This window comes from Lathamus discolor, chromosome 10 (genome assembly GCF_037157495.1).
Source record: "Lathamus discolor isolate bLatDis1 chromosome 10, bLatDis1.hap1, whole genome shotgun sequence".
NCBI lineage: Eukaryota > Metazoa > Chordata > Aves > Psittaciformes > Psittacidae > Lathamus > Lathamus discolor.
Window position 1 is genome coordinate 14548758 of NC_088893.1, and position 17391 is coordinate 14566148.

The window sequence follows — 17391 nt, forward strand, 5'->3', positions numbered from 1 at the left end:
CACTTAGTATCACTTAGAATATGCTACATCACATTTAGGTAGTGATGGTAGTGGAGGAATCAGTAAACACTGAAATGTCTTTAAAGATCTGATTTTGGGTACTTACAAACCCTAAGCTAACAGCCAGAACCCCAGATATTTGTTAAACAAATACAGTGGTGAAACACTGCTGTGGGAGCTTACTAAACTCATGACATGAGGGAGATGCAACTGGTGAACTGCAGAAACCACGACAGCCGTGATAGGGTCATGACATCTTAAGTGTGGGGCTTGCAATGGTTACAGGCACAGACAGGAGCAGAACAGCCAAGAGGAAAATCCTGCTGCAGGAAAGGGAAGAACAAGCAAAAATCAGGGTGGAGCATAGTGTTGCTGGGCAAAATCTGCAGGAAAGGTAAAGACAGCAGCAATGGGATCAGACTACAAAATCCCCCCGAATGCCTTTGAATCAAGTGAACCTTCTTTAGGAAGGGCTTGATCCACAATCCAGGGAATCAATAGTGCAGAACCAAGTACATGTAGCTGTGGTTTAACTTCACACTGAAAAGATACCTAAAAAAACAAACCAAAACTGAGACAAATGCTGGCTTTGCTTGGAGTAATTCATAAGTGCAAATTAAAGGAAGAAAGGTTAAATCACATCAGGCACTAAACATGAAAACTGAGAAAAATATCTGTAGAGGGACACAGTGCCCAATCACCTGAGGGCACCCCACCTGCACCAGCACATCTTACCAACTCTCCGCCTGACTGTGACAGCAAATCCCTTTGAAACATGTTGGGAACCTGGGGTTTTAAGCAGCCAGGAGATACCATCAGCCAAAAACACCGGTGTGAGCTCATAGGTGCTGCAAGGAGCATAATTAATGGGGGCTTTCATCACCTCACTGCTCTGTGTAGCAAAAGAGGGCTGGATCTGGAGTGCCCACATCAGACCACCCAACATCTGCACAGGAGATCTAAGAGGACCCTCACCCAGTGCACTGAGCAAAACAACAGAGAAGCGCCCTTTAGCAGATCTGCTTTGACTGCAAGTGTCTATGTGCAGGAATGTGTTTGGGGCTGCAGCATGGCCCCATGTTCCCTTTCCCACTGTGTAACCCCACACTTTGGGAGAGCAAAATGGGCTGACATGGCAAAGGAAGCGGTGCTGTGCTGTGCTGAAACAGCTTGAAATCCAGGCCAGGCAGCAGTGGGTGCTGACTGTAGGAAGGATATTGTGGGACAGACTTAACCTGCCTGGAGTTGCACACATGGGTTTCAACAAGCGGCTGGAATAACCCCTTAACCCTCCCTTCATCAATATTTTGGGCACAGAGAAAAAAGCAATGTCTCTGGGAATTTCTCAGAGGAGGGATGCTCTCAAACTTCTCAGAGAAAAGAACGCATCTGCTGCACATCCCTCTCCCTGCCTGCCCCAAGCAGTGGTACCCATGGTCTGCTCCAGCTGAAGCTGGGAAACAGAAATCTGAGTGAGGAAGTAGATTTCTTCACAAAGATGGACTCATTACAGGGTTCCAGGTGCCAGATCCTAAAGCAAATTCTTTCAATCTCACACAGCTTCTTTAAGAAATGATAGACTGCACTGGCTCAGAGGAAACTGTCTGCTCCCTGATAATAAATGAGTTGTTAGCTGAGGTAGCAGACTCCAAGATCCATTTGTGATCCAAAGGGCTTACAGCTGCTTCCCATTTTTGCAATGCCAAAACCACAGAACACGCAGACAGCGAGGGACGGGAAGGCAGCCTCCTGCGCCTGTTTGCTTGCTGCTCTCCAGTGGCTAAAGGCAGTCTGTCAAGTGCAATTTCCTTCTGATGGAGCCCTTTATTTAATGTAAATTTTCTGTTGTTGAAAGTGAATAATTTGCTGCGTTTGGCTGCAGGCAAGGATAACCCGGTAAAACAGTGCAAATCTCACCCCAGCATGCTACGTTTCTCTAGTTATATACATGAACCATGCAGAAGTGCCTGTAGTCCTACAGCAACACACCTCATTCCTCTGGCTGCAGGCTCCACACAGACAGTGCTGAGACCCCGTCCCCAAAGGTAGCAGTACCAGAGGATGCTGCTCCATCCCAGTCATCTTGACCCCAATTCCCTCCACGACACTGCTCCGGATTCCACTGCACAGCCCTGCCAGCCAAAGGGAATGATTTTCTTTTTCCCCTTTGTGATTTTAAAGTTCTGCTCATGTTGCTCGCCTGGATTCACACTTTTACTTTCCTTCCTGAGATAGGCTTGGAACAGGAAGCCTGAACATACATCGCTATCACACTCTCCTGAGATTGCTGTCAAATGGCAATCAGACCTCAGGACCAGAACTGGGTGGGATTTGGAGCATCCTCAGGATTTTCAGGTGTGTTTCAGTCCATGGGTTTTGAGTTTGATTTGGCTCAGCTGTTAAAAGATGCTACTTTAGAATTTACTTCTTTCTTTTTTTTCAGGCCAAGCAGTTTGTTGGTTTGGGTTTTTTTCCTTGTCAAAAAAAGCCCACAAGATTTGTTCCAGCACCATGCAGGGCTTAACTGTGCTCTTCCCATTACAGCTAGTGGGGAGTGCTCAGTCAAATCCCTGGGTGCTATTTTGAAGATGCTACAGTTAGTGTTCGAAGGCATTCCTCCCCTGATGATCCCAACTCTATGGTCCCCTGGAGCCTATTCTTAGGAAAAAAGCAGTATCAGCCAGGAGTGTATCAACAGAAAGAGGGGAAAAAGAGATTTGCCTAAAGAAAAGACAGCAAAAGCAAACCCAGGCATCACTGCTAGAGCTCTGCAAGCACTATTGCCATCAGTGAGCCCATGAAAAGTGAGAAACAGAACAGCCCAAGAGGATGAGAGCGTGTCTCGGGACAATAGCAGACCCTCTCGCTTGAGGGACCACTGCAGCACTGTACCAAAATACAGAAGGTGAACCCAAGAAGAGTAATTTCTATGCCATGCGCCTATGTTTTCTTCACTTTTCTTTACTTCAGTACATCAGAATAGCACACTTGTGAACTGCCTCTTTGCAATGCAATGCCTGCTTTCTCAAAGCTTCACAGGCTGAAGCAGGAAAGTATTTGGTACCACAGAGGTATCGCCTTCAGCAGAGTATTGAGGAATTTAGCAGAAGGACATGGTACAGCTGCAGACACTTTGGGGTAGGATTCATCTCACCTACTGCTCAAGGTCTCACAGTAAGCTCTTTAAGCCGAGCTTGTCACCTTGACTTCCCGTATTGACAGGGAGATAAGCAGGCACCTCTGGAGGGCAATACCTCCTGTACTAAGATGGGCGTCTAACGGTTCAAAAGGATGGCTCACTGGAGAGCTCACTGCTGATTACAGAGGTAACCTTGATGAGTAGCTTAGATGAAGGCATCTAATCTTTAGCCAGAAATGTCAGAGGGGGAAAGTTCCCTTCTTCATGCTTTAAGGACTTAGGACCTGATGCTTAAGGATGCTGCTATGGCATGTAAGCAGTGACATGGCATGAGCACCCTGGGTCAAGCTTGGGCTTGGCTCTTCCTCTCTCTTCCTCTGTCCCTCCACAGATACATGGCAAAGCAACACTGATCTAAGCATGCAATTCTGTCGCTTTACCTGGCTCTTCACAGAGGAAGGAAAAGTTCAATTAGGGGACAGTGCATCCAGCAGCATTCATACTAGGGGCACATGTAAGGACTTCACTTGAGAACAAGCTTTGATGGTCTAAAGCTTCCCAAAGAAAAGAAATTTGGGAATGGTCTGTAACTGGCAGCTGCCATCTGAGATGCTATGTGTTGGTTTTCCAGTCCAGTATGACTGCTGAGGCTCACTAAAACAGTGAAGAATGATTTTCCTCTTTGACAGAGCAGGTCTATACCCCAAACTAGTGCTAGTTACTCCAGAACAAGAGGTGCTATGGGCTTTTCAGGAAGGACTCACCTCTGAAGATGTGTGGTTGCTCTGGAAGCAGGGGTGGAAATGCAGGAGCTATCTCACCTCCTTCCTGGGGGCTGCATGGGGAACACACACCTAAAGACTAGCACATAAACACAGGCTTGTCTAGGAACAGAAAAAGCTGATTTTAATCTGTGGGTGCTTGTGAACGGGTGACCTCATGGGGCTCTGCGGGTTCAGGAGAGGTGCCTACTCCCTCCACGGTCTCTGCTGAGTCTGGCACACAAGGCTGCTAAGGTGGTAGATGTTATGATATAGATGACTCAATGTTAGAAGTCTGCCTGACTTTATCCACACATTTTTCATGGGTTCCCAAACATGTGATGACTCCCAACACCAGTCAGCATAGGCTAACTCAGGTCCCAGCCTCCACTGAGGCTCTTCTCTCCCCAAAGCTTACCTTTGCTGCCCCCACAGCAAACACAGGGCCTCCCCAGTTACCATCCCCACATCTTGAAGCTGCACATGAGGGGCTTTGTTAGCACAGTCATAATGAGCAGAGCAGAGAAGACCCCAGACCCAGGACAGGCTGTAAGGCTGAATTAATTCTGATTAAATCTCTGAAATACACTCGGCTCTGCCTTTACCCAGGACTAGGGACAGCTGCTGTGCCTGACTGTATTTCTGGGACAGTGAACTGGAAACGGCATTGCTGCATGGGCTGTGCCTCAGCTCACTTCTTCAGCCTTGCCTGCAACAGCAATGTCTCTTCAGCCCCTTCTATTACTTCCTTTGGTAGTTCATTAAAGACATTAATCACCTTCTGCACAAAGACATTTCTTCTGAACTCCCTGCAGGCCAGGCCTCTTTCTCAGCCATGGCTTCAGTGGTTGCTTCAGCCTTTTGTAGACACAGTGCTGGCAGCCCAGACCTGCCCCCATTTCCCTGTTGATCTGGGTTCATGCTAGACACCCATCAGTCACCTCCAGGATGACCCTTCCTCTGCCAGGTGTGGTTCAACAAGAGTCTCCTTTCCAGCTAACCTTCACCACACTGTGGTCTATATCCCAGCATTTTCTGTCTCCCTTTTCCCATCTCAGGACCAACACACATCCACGCACTCACGTGCATCATGCAATAAGCCATGTATAAATGGTACGTGCATATCGTGCAATAAGGATGCAAGACATGAGCTGCACAGGCTGGCTGAGGGGAAAGGACGGCAGCATGTTGGGACTGTTGAAGCAGCAAGAGGGTTGCAGACTGTTAAACATGCTGGCAGTTTGCAATAACCACCCCATGCAGAGGATTCTCTGCTCTAAGCACCAAGGTTTGGCTCTGCGGCAGTTGCACCAAGGAAGAGGGGGGCCAGGAGCAAGCTGAGCTGCAGTGCTGGCCAGATGGATGACACCAGCAGGCTACAGCTTATACTTGGGCAGGAGGTGGCAGAGCCCTTAGAAAGCAAAATCTCCTCTGGCTTAGCTAAGGGCTCAAAAGAGAGACAAGGGAAAATTGCAGCTACATGATGTTCACAGCCCCTCTATCACCGGTGCCTGTCCCCTTTCCCATGCTGGGTCTCCAATTATTGCTCCTGACCCATCCTTTCTCCATCCTCTGCTCTCTGCTGGACTTGCCTGGGCTCTCTCCACAAGCTCCAATACCTGCTGGTAATTTTTGATGCTGTTCGCCTATCAGAATAAACCCACCATCCTCCTTCTCATGCATCACACTGTATGGGGTGTAGGTGCCATGTGGAAGGAAAGCTAACAAGGCTTGGGGCACTCAGAGGATATTGGCAGGCCAGCAGGGGAAAAAACACAGCTGAATCAGTGTAGTTACTGATGTCTTTTGCTCACTGAAGCTTACCTCTAGCAAAGATCAAAGCACAGCATTTGGGAGGGTGGGGAGGTGAGAAATAGCCCTCCCCTTCCATGTGAGATCCTTCCATACTGCAAACAGATTACCTACAGCTGCTTCTGTATCTCCCCTGTGACTCTCCAGCCCGCAACCTTTCATCTCCCTCCCACTTCATCTCTATTAACACAGTTACAGGACCTCACTTATTAAATCAAAGCCCAGACTCCTACAGCATAAAGATGCAGACACATACACTGTATTCATATGAGAATCCTGCCATCAGTTGTATGCTACATCTCAATCTTAGACATCAGTTGTTTTCTCCTGCACTCCTCCACTGTCAAAAACAAATACAATCCAAGAATGAAAAGACCCTCTTGAAGAAGCCAAGATATGGCAATTTGTAGCTGTTACTCTCTTCTCCATTGCCAATTACTACTACTTCCTCAAGGGATCAATCACTCCTGTGGTGCATAAGCACTTCTCCTGACCTGCAACCCTGGATGAGGATTGACAAGGGTGTGGTTTAGAGACAATAGCGAAAATAATCAATATATGTTAATAACAAAACCCAACATTGCTGGAGGGTTGTTTGGTTTTTTTGTCCTTTTGCCCCGGTGTGGTGTCCAGTGTTTCTAAGAATGCCCCAGAGGGAATAACCAGGTCTGGCTGTTAAAGGACAGCATGAGAAAATCAACTAGAGACTCATTACTGTGTAAGCTAATAAGCGATCAGTTCAGCAGGTGAGCAAGGAACAGCTTCTGCTGGAGAGCACACTCTTATTATTCTAATCATTCCGTATTATTTTGAACTGTTTTGGGTTGTTTGTTGTTGTTTTTTTTTTTTTTTTTGCTGGGATGATGGCAGATTTCTAATGGCTCAGTTCAGCCCTTCCTCTGTATCTTGCTCAATAACCTGCCTTCCTCAGGTATTCCCAGAGGGCACCCCATGTTCTACCAGACAGCATTTTTCACTGGGAAAAACATTACCCTGTTTCGATTCTGCGCAACTAAATGCAGAGAAGTAAGAACCCGTCTCTCTTTTAAAGGAATGCCATTGAAATAAATGCATCTTTGTCTTCAGACTTGTGTTAATACTGCACCCCGGAGAATTTGGATCTGCAGAATATTAAAGTCTCCCTGACTTATTACCTCTTTAAGTAGCATGTTGATTTTGTGTTTGCTCTGAGCTCCACGTGTTACTGAAGCTAACCAAGACTGTTGCCTTTTCTACTTTCAGAGAACTATTGCCTTTGGGGCCCTAACCCTATTAAGGGAAAAGTAAACATATATATCTAAAATTCCCACTACAGTTTTGGTAAGGAACAGTGAGCTTCCCCACACTGCCTTACTTGCAGCCATATGAAGATTTCCACTCTCACCTTGCTAATATTCCAAAAAATAAAGCCCATGTATTTCTGGCTTAGTAATATCCCTATCACATGAAAAAGCTCTATTTTTGGAGAAGGAAGGATAAGCTGTGAGTGAAAACTGTGACTGTCACACAATGGACAGGTCTGGCCTTTGCTGCTCACTGCTTCTCAAATCCCTTCTCTGCCTGCTGCAGAGCCCAAATGTTACTTCCTCGCTCTCTTTTTTTTCTTGTCACCAATGAGTATTCAGGATCCTTTCCAGATGAGCAGATAGATTTGCAGATGTGAAGTTCCTAATTCCTGCTCTGATTTTTCCTAATGGTGTCATATCAGTTTTTCTCTGCAGGCACCTTTCCCACAGCCCAGGATAAAAAATTAAATGCATTAAAATAGCCATGCAAAGAATAAGCACCCACATGACTTTTGGAGAGAAATGGACACAGAAGGCCAGAGGAAACCCATTCTTGATGTGCACTGCCAGCTTCTCGGCAAGGCTGCCTATGTCAAATGACAGTGGAGCCCCATCAGTGTCCCTCCTGATGATATTGGCCCATGTTCATTCAAGGCTTTCCATGCCCGGAACTATGAAGGCAAACAGACAACCTGTCCTGTCCTGGCAGCTGTAGCTGGGGAAACAGCTCAGCACTCATGTTTTAAATGTTTTTCCTTCTTGGGGAAACCATATGGGACAAGCCTCCACCTTCTCTAGTGATGGCTCTGAGTGCCAGGGACTCTAAGTCCCTGCAGAGACCATGGACTCAGGAGTCACTCCCAGGATCTGCTCCCTCCTGCTTGGCAGGATTTCACCCTTCAGCACCCTCCTTAGGGCTGGACTTGACTCTGTGGGGTGCTGGCATCTCACTAAACAAACACGCACTTACTAGAAAGCTACAGCCCATCCCTGCCAGAAATTGAGCATCCTTAACCTCAATTTGATCTAACTTGAATTGATGCTCTGTGATTCATCTGCCTGCAACACATCTTTTCCTAGTACAAAAATCTAAGGAGATGTATTTCCTTGTAATACCTATGTTATATTAACCAGGCTGCATCTGATCATTAAATCCATGTTTCTGCTGGCTTAACTGACATTAAATAGTCATAGCTAGCATCCTGAGCTCTGTGGGGATAAAAAAAATCCCAAAGCACTTACACAAGATTTCCGACACTGCTAAAATAAAAACAAGTCTACCAACACCACAACAATTACACACTATTACAGGGCTTATTTAGACTGGAAGTTTAATTATAAAAATTGCATTTTAATTGATTGCTGCTGGAATAATTGCTGCAACACCTTTCTAAGAAATGGCGACCATTGCATGTTTGTCAACAAAGAAGCTTCCTTTAAATTCAACATGCAATAATGGTTTAATTAAGCCAAATTTAGATCCTCATTTGAGAACGTTCAGATGTTTGCCTTTTCCTTCCTGTCTCTGAGAGGTAATTTACGGGATAAAAAGCAATCTCCAGAAATACTCTATCTATATACATAAGTATCCAAGAAAAAGAAGACAAAGAAATACTTAATTTCATAGCTGATCTCGATCTAAGCTTGCTGCTATTGATAAGAACATAAGCACAGAATGAGTGATTGCTACAAATCCCTCTCTAATTGGTGCTGTGAGGACTTCATAAAATAGGAACAGATTCCAAACTACGTGTTCATTTTCTAATATGCAGAACAGATTCAACTGTTGATATTCTAGCAGCACCCACAGCCTCTACTCATTCTCACGACCCCACAGTAACTGTAGCTGTGCATACATGGGAGGAGAAGGATAAATAATTCATTGGTTTTCAGCCTCTGTACAAGTTTTCTTGCAGCTGCAAAATCCTGCTGCTGTCCCGCGCAGACCTCTGTGTTTCAGGTATGCAGCTCCTGACGGTCCCTTCTCAGTAGTCCAGCACCTAAGCACACAAAAGCTGATGGCTGCATCAGCAAAGCTGCAGGGCGCAGTTCTGAACAGAGGGTTATTTTTGGTTACTGGTCATCCCTGCAAAGTGGCCTGAGTTTTGCAGGGACAGATTTACCAAGCTGGTGATTCACCTCTTGCTCAACAAGGCATGTCCCCCAGGTCACAGACAGAGAAGGCTGACACTGAGCCATCGTCTTCCCCGGGCAAGGAGAACAACCACCACCATCTGCCCGACGCTGATGGGGCTCACCTGGGGACTCCAGCAGAGGCCAAAGGCAGGAGTCTCTGCACCACAAATTAAATAAAGCTATGGAGCTGTGGCTGAAACAACTCATATTCCCCAAGGAGCTGGGCTATGCATAGGATAGGGATGTGCTTTACATGTGCATGAATGGAGGCTGAGATAAAGAATAAGAGAGAAACTATTCTCAGCAATGTTTTTTTCAAGTAAGCACCGTCTCATCCCTTTGCTGCCAATAGGACACAGTGCTTGTGCCCAGTGTGAACTTCCCCGGGACACGAATTGGCAGCTCTCTCCCCTAACCTTCAGACCTTCTGTGACCTTGCATCAGGCACAGAGGCATGCCTCAGCTCTGACCTGCAGCATCAACTCTGGCACGTCAGGTCTGCCCTGCTCTGCATGCAGTAAGTCACAGCAAAACCCAGCAAGCCAGAGTTTGATAGTGACTATTTAGAGACTGTAAAGCTCTTTTCCAATCATGGCTGAAGGCAGAACCTGTGAAAATGTCTTTAAAGCTGATCAGAAGGGTTTTGCTCTGCTACGTCACTAAGCAAACCTTTCAGCTACACCACACTGTCATTTTACCCTTTGCCTGGCACTGCTATACACTTAGGCTGAAGGACTCCGAATTCACCTTCCCCCTGAACAATTGCCTTGGCCTTCAAAGAAATGGCACAAAAATATTAGGTCTCCCAACCTTTAGTTAGGAACCCTCAAAGCACTGGGTGTGAGTATTTTCATCTGGGTCAACCACAGCACGCACCCAGCTGTGAACACAGCAGCCTGTTCATTACCATCTATTCTCTGCGATGGAATGAATTCAGGAAGATATTTCAGGTGTGGAAATGTGCTCATGTTTCAGCAACGCAACAACATTAGCATCGACCACACGCGTGAAATATGAGGTAACCACATGCTGTAGCTACTATCTATTTTTTCTTTCTGTATGATTATGGTTTCCTTAAAATCATCATTTACTGACATGCTATGCACAGGGGCCACAGGACCCATAGATCGACGCTGCCCCACATAGAGGTATTCACAATCACTATATAACAGTAGAAGGTATGCAACTGGAAGCAACTGAAATGTGAAAGTTACTGCTGGGCTGTCACAGCAACAACAGCCCAGAAACAACAGCAGCCTCCTGATAGTTTATAGATTTATCACTTTCATGGGTATTACTGTTACCAATTGAGGATCATCACTAGCACATCATTAATGGCTCCGTATCACTGTCACTGGTGCACAAATAGGGGCATCTCATACTGCAAATTCACCCACTGTCATACCAGAGCTTGCTCATCCTAACTGGCAAGCAGATATGTGTCAGGCAGAGGTAGACAGTGTCACAGTTGATGCTGAGAAATGTTTTGCATACCATCTCCTTAGGCAGGGTACTGTCATTTTGCTGCAGTTCATCCTGCCGCTTCATCATCGCCTCGCAAGCTGCCCAACAAGGTTTTTCGCTTCTGCCATCACCACTGATTTTTAATATACTTCCTGGACTTCTAATGATGCTGTTTCAGGCGTTGCCATAAAGATGACATTTAGCACATGAGGATGGATGCTAGCTATGGGGCTGGGATGCATTAGTCTTCCTCACATGTTCTTTTAGAGACCCTAACCATCAGAGAAACAGGTAATGCCAGTGACAAGGAAATGCTGCGTTCTCCATCGCCATGGGAACAAAACCTGGTACTCTTAACTGGTAGCATGGCCAGTCTTTTCTCAGAAGATAAGGACCACTGCATGGACAGGGTTTTTATTCTCTGTAAATAAACAGATCTTTCTGCTGATATCTAGTCTTGGCAACTGGAATTTGCTGGAAGATGAGGAAAGAGATAATTCCTGACAAAAGTTTCATTCCAGCCTATAGTACTAAAAACAGGTCTCCTAATGGCCTGAGTTTTTTGGGTTGGGTTTTTATCCCCTCTAAGGTACATGGAACAACACCTCCTTTAGTGCTTACAAAACAAATGCTGCCTTCCATGGCCTGGCAGGACTTAGGAAGTTTTTAATTATAAGAAAAGAAAAATGAGGACAAGCAAAGTTGGGCTGTGCAGAGTGCTCTGCTGGTCTGATCTAGGACAATGTGCCCTACATAGAGCTCAAATATAACATCCTTTGGGAGGCTGTCTTGCTTCCATTCAGTTTTTGCGGGACCACTGCCGCCCCCATGGTACTAATGACAGATTTCTGAAGCATAACTAGTATCATGGTCTTGCTACCAATGTTAGTGCTGTAAACAAAGGCATTAGTGGCAGGCGTGGAGAGGGAGGGAAAACTATGCACAGATGGAGAATTTATTCTAGTGATATTCTTGCAGTTTCTGCTTTCTTCCTGCTATCAGCACTGAAATAGTTCATCCTCAGCCACAGTCAGCAACTCTACCCCAGGAGGGTGACACTTTCCCTTGATAGATACAAGGTCTGCCTTTTTAGTTCTATTTGTCTAGTTTTCCTGCCAAGGAAGTGCCATTGGATTGAGCTGAAATAGTTGCTCTACCTTGATGGAAACCTTGTAGCTGGGAAATAAGAGGGATATTAAGGAAAATAGAAAATCTTTAGATGCGTCATTAGACACTCCAATGAAAGAGTGCCCAAACTTATTTCTCTCTTCTATGTCATACCGGCCAGGAAATTCCTGCAATCTTGTATCTGCAAACCCTCCAACAGAAAAGAAACCACAACTTCTTTTTTTTTCCTTTGAAGAGCCTTATTAATTCTCCTCCTGTACATCCCTGCTTCTGTTTGCAGGAAAGCATTTTTCCCTTCTGCTTATTTCTTAGTGGAGAGAACAGTTTGTGTCCACCTCTACCCCACACTCCACATGACTAAACTGCAGAGAGGATGTTTTGATGAATCAAAAGGATACAACAGACGTGAGTGAACAACAAATCCAACAGGCTTTACGATGAGAAGGGTTCCTCCAGTCTCTCCTGGATGCCCTCATACACACACCCAGGCTCAGGGAGTGAAACCAGTGTCTGACACCAGGTCAAACCGAGAAATTCTCTGTGCATCGCATCCTGGCGGTGCGAGCCTCTCATGCATAGCACCAAACAGTTCACTCCGAGGGAAGCAAACACTGCACCAGCCCCCAGTGCAAACACAGGGCTGTGTTACAGGTTCTGTTTTCCTCTGGTTCCCTCCTGGCCTTATTTATTGCTGCTAATCTTGGCAGTTTTTAGTTTTCCTGGCTATATTGTATAACATGAACAGCGCAGCTAATGTGCTGTGCTCTAGCAAGGTGCAGATACACCCTGGAATCAACTCTGTGGTGCAAATTCAGTCTCTAATACTTGTTTTCAGAGCAAATGATTTTGCTGATTTGTGAAACTAAAACTTTCTTACCTCTCTCTCATTATTAGGCGTGTCCCTCATTGTGGATTCAGACTCCACTTGCACCAAGCTGCTGTTTTCTGCTAGGTCTTTCTTAAGTTACAAGGACAGATGGCTAAACTGGGGCTGAGGAAGAAGTTCACACAAAACAGAGACTTCTGCACACCCTGTGGGTGGAAAGGCATGTCTTTGTTGTACATCACAGCTATAGGAAATATGGAAATGAAACCTCAACATAATGAGCTGGGCAGAGGTTAGAAAAACAAGAGGAAATTAATTGTTGGGGAGTTTATACCACTTTGGAAGCAATGAAAGAGAAAAAGCAAGAGCTGCTGAATAATGGCAACGCTACCTCACCCCCGTGTCTTAGCACACAACAAAGTGATTCAGGAATCCTTTGCCCTTGTGTTTGGGGTTTTATTGCACGGACCCTAAAGGAGAGTTGCACATCTTGAGCAAGATGCTCCATATTTCAGACACAAAAATAAAGTCAGGAGTAAAGAAGCCAAACTAAGAGGAAGCACAGCAAATGCCAGTACTTACAGGTGTACGTCATTTCAAAGCTGTCACTGATGTTCACAATGTCAATCTGGGGAAGGAGTTTAGGGGGTTCCGTGAGCTGAGACAACGCAAACCTAAAAGCCGCATGTTCCTGGGACTGCTGATTAGGAAATAACCCCCCTGGGAAGACAAACAGAACAAGAAGAAATGTCTTAAACACACCCATATCAGCAACCTCTTCACACCAAAACATCCCTGGGAGCAGAGGCTACAGCTCCCCAGCACAGGGATTGCCTCTATACTTGAAATCCTCCAGCGTACAAGACCCAAGGGTTTGTTCTTGCTGTGGACAGGTTGGGAGCAGAAAACCTTTTCAGCAACATTATGCAATGCCTGATCACATTTAGGATCCCTGGGCCTGGCAGCCTGCGGGGTCGGGATGAACTGCAGGGTCTGGCTCAACCTCTTCGCCCCCATAACTTTAGAGGAATAGAAATAGAAGTGCTGTCAATGTTACCTTCCTAAAGGAGGAATGAGTCTTTCTTCCTCTTCCTCTCACTTGTAATTAGGCTCAGTCTAAACCCTACTGACTAAAAGGAGGGGTTTGCTCCAGAAGGGTGCAGGGGTTTCCCCACACTATGGGACTCGGGGATATGGGGCAGACTGGCAGAGACTGGCCTGACAGGCACAGCGCTTGGTGGATGGGGACAGGCTGACAGCACAAAGTGGGACCCATGGCCATACAACTGCTGCTACTGCAAGTGTGCTAAGTGTGCTGCATGGAAAAACCCTGCATGTAACAGGAGACAGTGGTCAGATTCAAAGAGGACAGGAAATCAAAAGCTTGACTGTCAAAGGGATCGATCTGAGCAGAAGCACAGGCAAGCCCAGAATCACACATTATAGGATAGGAACTGGGGCCAGGCAGGAGGCAGGCTCAGACCCTTTGTCCCCCCATGGACCTGGAACAAGTTGCTGCGATAACCCGGCCCTAGGAAAAGTTTCCCGCTGCTCCCCCAGCAAGAACTCGGTTTGCGGCAGATCCCTTCACAGCCCCCAGAAAGACGCTATCAAATTCAGGCTGCCTTGTCATCTATATGCATTTAAAGGGAGCACTATTATTGGCATTTTACAAGTAGGGAAACAAAGCACTTAGCAACAAGGTAGAATTAAAATAAAGCAGCAGAAAGCGTTAAAGCCCACCCGCCAGGGCTCGGGATAGAAACAAATGTGCAAGGACCTGCTATCAATGACACTTTGCACGTCTTCAGTTCAGAGGGCATCTCCTTGTGTGGTAAAGGCTATTTGTGCATGAAGATACTCTCGCCTCCCCCATTCCTCCCCCTTCCTAGCCTAATCATGGGTGTCAGAGGAGTAAGATGCACGTAGCCGAGTTAAGCTATTAAAAACCACATTTGCTGAAAGGGAAAAAAATCCGGGATGTTGCACAAATTTGGAGTAAAGGGGAGGCAGGAAGGGAAGGAGGCAAGGATGCAGCATCAACAGCAATAAAAGCACCGATTGTGCAGCTCGACTCGGGCAGGAGTTGCCTGAACTTGGTGGATTAGCAATTGATTGGCATCGTAAAAAGAAGGGAGGCGGGAAAGAAAACCGGCATGCGAGGGTAGAGAATCTGGGGCTAGATTGCAAATCATCACCAATAAAGATCAATGGGAGAGTAATAATAAACCTGAGGAGGGAGGGAGAAGAGCACTGAGAAGTTACAGCAAGGGAGAAAGGAATCAAACAGGCACTGCTGGTGTGCAGGGCAAGCAAGTAGCATGAAATAAAGAGACTTCAATGCAAAAATCTTCCTCCAATAGCTCTGCCCTTATTCTTTAGCAACAACAGAGAGAGACTGTTTGTTACCTCTCGTCCCAGTTACCTACAGATGAGAGCATCCTCGCCAAAATGTATAATGCAACCGCTGATTTTGCAAATGCAGCAACGCACAATGGCAGCACAGGCATTTCTCAGAGCAAGAAACAGCTAATTTTCTCGGGCTTCCTCCATTTCAGAGGCACTTTTCTCCGCCGGTGTTGGTGTGTATGCAGGCATTTATTCCTAATCTTCCCATCCCCCAAAGCCAAATTAATACATCTCTGCTCTTGCAAAGCTGGTACCAACGCACAAATCCAGCCCTGGCTGCTCACCCCTCGCGCTCTCACACACATACACACACAGAGACACAATTTTGCCTTTACAAGCAAAGGAATGGGTCAGTTCTTCCCCCCACCCCCCGCCCCCCAACCGCCCTCTCTCCACTGGCCGGGGAACATTTCTCCCGCGCGCCCTGCACTCACCTATCTGGATATTGTTGGGGAAATTGGCCCCTAACACCGCCCCTAGGAAACTGGTGCAGAAGAAGGCAAAAATGTGCTGCATATTCCCTTTTGCATTGGCGAAAAAGAAGCCCAGTTCCAAGCATAGATTTGATTTTCCCCCCGCTCCGCTCTCTTTAGCCGCCTCTCCCGCCTCCCCTCCGCGGCGCCTTCAGGGCTGCGCTTCTCCCCCGCCCGGAATCCAGCGCTGAGGCTGCTGCTTGACACCGCCTGGCAGCAGGATCAACTGAGCCCCGGGAGGAAGAAAGAGAGCCCGCTCCTCATCCACAGCCCTCCCCCGCCACACACAACACACGCGCACGCACACGCCAGGCGCTTCCACCCAGCTCATTCCCCTACTCCCAGTGGGAGCTACAGCTGGGTACCGCATCCCCCCTCCCTCCCTCCCTCCTCACCCCGGCTATTCCCCCCGGGCTCTAAGGGCAATTCCCACCTACCCCTCAATTCCCGGCTTTCCCCCTCAACTTCTCTTGGCACGAGCTAGAAGCAACCTGCGCATCAGTAGGTGGCAAACTCCTCTAGAGAAAGGGCTTAAACTCCTCTGCCTCGGATCCATCGTTTCCCAACCTGGGCTCTCACTCCTGGGTCCAGGAGTTGAACACACTACAGCCTGGCTCATTAGGGTAACAAAGAAGGTCATAGAATCATCATAAAATGGTTTAGGTTGGAAGGGACCTTAAAGATCTAGTTCCAGCACCTCTGCTACAGTCAGGGACACCTTCCACCAGACCAGGTTGCTCAAAACCCTGCTCAGCCTGTCTTTAAACACTTCCAGAGATGGGGCAGCCACAGCTTCTCTGGGCAACCTGTGGCAGTGCCTCACCACCCTCATAGTAAATAATTACTTCCAATTTGCTTCCTAAGCATCTAATCTATACCTACCCTCTTTTACTTTGAAGCTGTTTGCCCCTTGTCCTGTCACTACATGCCCTTTTAAAAAGGAATGTAGCGTACTGCAAACATGCTTTGGAAGGAAGGGTTTCAGAGCAACAGACAAGATCCTGAAGGATGAAAAATGGACCGTCACCTTTCTCATTAATTTTTCCCTACCCACCATTACCTTGTGAGGCTTTTCACCCCTGTGCTTGATGTGGAGGAATCTGTGCTCACCAGCACCATCAGATACAACAGGCTTCTGAAATCAGGAGGCTGTTTTAGCCTGGATCATTATAGGAGCTGTTTTGTGGCAGTTCTAGAGGTTGAAGCTTATTTGATCATAAGCACCTTTGCTCAAAAACAAAAGGAGGGAAAATCAATAAAAGTAACAACAATAAAAACCATCTCCCAAGCACAATTTGGGATTGAGAAATGTTTGAGGAAGAACTGCTGTGATCACAGAGACATAGAGAAAATTCACCCATTCCCCTCTGAAACAGATAAAGTTCCAAACAAAACCTGGGGCCTCTTGTGCCAGAACCTGGATACCCACAACCAAGCACAGAGATTCTGCCCTTACTGTTTGCAGCCTTGATACACACAAGGGGTAAATAGCAGAGAAGAAACAGAAAAAAGGATGTTCAGGGCAGAGTTAGAAATAGGACTCATGCTCCATGTCCTGGTTTGGTCTAGGGTGCCTTGCCCTGGTCCCTACTCCCCACCTCCAAAAGCATGTGGTTAAATTGGAAAAGCATCAGAGAGCTGTTCAAAGGTCAGGAATTCTGCTCACATAAGAACAGCTGGACAGACAAGAACTCTGCAGAGTGGGATAACTGAAATGGCATGTGACCAAAAGTTGCAGTATCAGAGAGGGAGACATTCTCTGTTGGCCACAGGGCCCAGGTGTGACATAACTTTCCGATGTGGGATAATGCTACTCTTTATATTCTTTTATGAACAGAATAGTCTTGAAAACAGAGGTAGTAGCATCTTTTTGTTGTCTTCCTCTGGAAGAGATTTAGCTATAGATTTGTTTCCCCATACAGCCATTCCTGCAAGCTGTGACAGAGGCCTTGGGTAG

General features: G+C 46.6%; 1 protein-coding gene across 3 annotated transcripts in view; it reads right to left on the bottom strand.

Moving 5' to 3' along the window:
- Positions 1–15501, bottom strand: part of GRIA1 (glutamate ionotropic receptor AMPA type subunit 1) — a 120606-nt gene extending 105105 nt beyond the window's left edge. For all 3 annotated transcript variants that reach the window (XM_065690183.1, XM_065690184.1, XM_065690186.1), the window contains exons 1-2: positions 15396–15501; positions 13135–13272 (exon numbers count right to left, since the gene is read on the bottom strand). In XM_065690183.1, the coding sequence (XP_065546255.1) occupies positions 13135–13272; positions 15396–15477 (220 nt within the window). In that variant the 5' untranslated portion in view covers positions 15478–15501. The remainder of the gene's footprint in view (positions 1–13134; positions 13273–15395) is intronic.
- Positions 15502–17391: the final 1890 nt, after the last annotated feature.